The sequence below is a fragment of the Aplysia californica genome, unplaced genomic scaffold (assembly GCF_000002075.1).
Source record: "Aplysia californica isolate F4 #8 unplaced genomic scaffold, AplCal3.0 scaffold02779, whole genome shotgun sequence".
NCBI lineage: Eukaryota > Metazoa > Mollusca > Gastropoda > Aplysiida > Aplysiidae > Aplysia > Aplysia californica.
In genome coordinates, this window is record NW_004800049.1 from 1,864 (window position 1) to 5,393 (window position 3,530).

General features: G+C 40.8%; 1 protein-coding gene across 1 annotated transcript; it reads right to left on the bottom strand.

Annotated features, from left to right (window-relative positions):
* Positions 1-223: 223 nt before the first annotated feature.
* LOC118479133 (tRNA wybutosine-synthesizing protein 5-like) lies at positions 224-1,680 on the bottom strand. Its single transcript, XM_035973756.1, has 2 exons — positions 1,573-1,680; positions 224-552 (listed from the first exon to the last, which is right to left on the bottom strand). Exons 1-2 carry the CDS (start codon positions 1,655-1,657, stop codon positions 335-337), a joined length of 303 nt encoding a protein of 100 aa, XP_035829649.1. The 5' UTR covers positions 1,658-1,680; the 3' UTR covers positions 224-334.
* Positions 1,681-3,530: the final 1,850 nt, after the last annotated feature.

Sequence of the window (3,530 nt, forward strand, 5' to 3'; positions counted from 1 at the left end):
AAGAGCGCGGAACTTCCACTCCCGTCACAAAATGCAGATCGGCGATGTTTACCACCCAGTTTCTTTGGATTTCCCCCAAAATACATGAGATGGCAAGGGTTTTTACTCTAATATGAGCCTTGTGGTGGCAATTTGTTAAAAGGTCATCAGAAGGTGTTTGATTTTGAATACTTGGGTACTTGAGTGTTGAATTAACTGTAAAATTTTAAAAAATAAAATTTTCAAACAAAGTGCAATAAAACAAAAATGACAAAACATTTAATTCCAAGTACCTTGATGGCAAAAGCAATCTCGTAAGAATTCTTTAGTACCAGATTATTCAACAAAATGAATTTTAAAAAGACATGACTTTGTACTTCTGCACACAATCCCCATCATTTTCAAAAGCATTCAGATCACCCTCTGGGACTATCAAAGAAGAAAACCAGCACATACCTGGAATAAAGAGCATATCCCCAGGGTACAAATACCCACGGTACGGTGTGGCCCCGGAAAATAGTGGAAAGCGCTCAAGATCAGGAGAATCCATGTCTAAAATTTCGGACTTGTCTCCTGAAACGAAAAAAAAAGTTGAGTTGTTAGTGCTTCTTATTGACATAGAAAAGTACAATTTTACATGCCGAAGTTAAGAAGCTGAAAACCAACATAAACAATATTTCTACCGTTAAACAAATGGGTAACAGGAAAAGATCAGGGAAAAGTAGTTTTTTTGAGAGCATCCGAGCAAAGGAATGAATGGAGAACCATGATCGTCGATGTCTGTCGCAGATCTGGCACTGGATGATTATAATTTGAAAGCTTAAAATATTTCAGTTTTAGAAAGATGAATACAAAATTATAAAAAGTTAGATTTGTTAAGAATAAAGACCTGTTCAGTGAAGAAACGAGTATACCAGAACAAAGACACACAGGAAAAGTCACAAAACGCCTTCTCCATAAAATATAACCGGGGAGAATCCTGCTCCTTTTCCATTCAGTCAATTCACGTTCTTCAATATCACTGTGTACATTCAAAAAGGAATATTAGTCTTAGTAAGTGTTTTACGGCACTTGCAACACAATAAGATCATATAAGTGCCGAAGATTAGAGATGTTACAAGAGGGTAACAAACAAAAAAAAAAAGGAGGAGAGAAAGGACAATAGACGTTTCATAGGACAGAAGAAGCAGGAATCTAAAAAAAATGGTACTGGCTGTTTACGTTTTCAGCATAAGACAGAACATTTCCTGGAGTTAGGCTGCAGTAGCCAGGGTGGGGTGAGGAATTTTCTCCTGGGGATAGGAGGTTGAATGATATCTTATGAAAATCACATTCAGGCAAACCTGTATAGAGTGCAGCAGGAGAGTGATATCAGGAAAAAAAAGGTTGGCAGAAAATAGAAAGAAAATCCAGCAACGTGTCCACATCAAAATGCAAGCACACACACACACACAGACACACACACAAACACACACACACAAACAGACACACACACATACACAAAAACACACACACAAACACACACACAAACAAACACACACACAAACAAACACACAAACACACTCACATGTGTGTGCTCCAAGAACATCTTACCATTCATGTACAAGAAGTCAGCATCGGACGGGGCAAACAGCACGACTTTTTTGCTTCCCACAATCTGGAGGAGGATGTTATCCATCACCTGGGGACCACACCAAGATTGTTGGGTTTTTAGTTAGTTCTAGTAGAGGTTTTACGGCGTTCGCAACTGCATAAGGTCATATGAGCGCCAGAAGATTACGGGTGTTACAAGAGAGTAACAAACACGAAAAAAAAGGAGGGGAGATAAAGACGAGAGATGTTTGATAGGAAAGAAGAAGCAAACCACACTAGAGCACCCGCCAACCACCCACTGTTGGTTCTTTTCCACCTTACACCAAGACTCACTTTTCTTCTTAGGTAAGTTTTTTACAGTGCTCGCAACTGCCGGAGGTCATATGAACGCACAGGACACATTAAACATTTTCAGTTGGGAGGAAATTTTGAATTTTGCCCGGGTAGCGGCCGAAGCCTACTCTTACCGATTTTAGACTACCAAAGGATCTTTCAACTTCCACACAGAACCTCCCAGATTTTTTGCCCTTGTCTGAGAAGGCTGGGTGTAGATCTTTCCTACCAGAAGACCAGGGGCGTGGCAGAAAGACAGCAGTAAGAAGGAGTCAAAGAGTAGCAGAAGAAAAGCTGCAGAAAGAGTCAGGAGCCCAGAGGAGGGGGCAAAGGAGGTGAGGGGGTGAGGGCAGAAAGAGGAGACAAAATCAGACGACAAACATTCCTAGAGAGCAGGAAAGGAGGTGAAAGGAGACAATTTTAGAGAAGGAAATTTTTCTGTCGTTACCCGGATTCGAACCCGGGACCTCAGAATGAGAGGCAAACACCTTAACCTCTAGGCAATGAGAGCCCCCTAAACCCACTTTAAAACCCTTACACTTACACCAAAATGATCGAAACAGAATTTTTTTCCAAACCTTTACACCAAGAACTATTTTTCAAACCCTTACACCACGACCAATTTTTGAAAACCTTACATCGAGATCAATTTTTAAAACCCTTACACTAAGTTGACAAGAAAAATATTTAAAACCAAAACACCAAGACTATTTTCTAAAACCCATACAGTAGACCATTTTAAAAACTCTTGTCCTACCAAGGCGTTTCACCAAGAGTGGTATCTCCGTCCCAAGTAAATTTTATAGGAACTACCAAGCTAAGGGCACTAAGGCACACCAGCAAAACATTGCACAAGAGAATTATCTGAGAAATTTCTTGCAGTCAGTCTCAGTCTACAGCTTATAAATATCTCTCTAAACTCTTTTCACTGTACATCTACTCTGATCATGTCCTCTTTTAACCACCATCCTGCCCTTTCATAGGTCTTGATGTGTTTCCCGTATAGTCGTATCATCATCATCATCATCATTGCCTTTCTCACCCTGCACCAGGGTATAGGCCACGGACAAACACCCCCCACTTTTCTCTATCCTGGGCTAGCCTCTTGATGTTATTCCATGTCTTCCCACTTTTCTGTACATCGATTTCTGTGATTCTTCTCCAAGTTCCACGAGGTCTTCCCCTTGATCTCTTGCCCTGTGGGTTCCAATCCAAAACTTTCTTTGTTATGCAGCTGCCTGACTTCCTGAGAGTACATCCAATCCATTGCCACCGCCTTCTTCCTACCTCATCTCTGACTGGGATCTGTCTTGTTTTCCTTAACACTTCCACATTGGTGGTATAGTCGTATAGTGTGCCGTAATGAATGTGCTTCGCTGTAGGAACCATGTCTTAGTTTTAGTAAGAGTTCTACTTGATACACAAAAAGGTCATATAACTGCCGAAGAATAGAAGTGTCACAAGAGAGTAACATACACAAAAAAGAAGGAGGAGAGATAAGAATGATAGATGTTTGATAGGAAAGAAGGAGCAAACCACACCAGAGCACCCACCAACCACCCACTGAACCATGTCTGATTTCATCCCTGTCACTATCATCTGAACAATAATCTCCCTCTATTTCA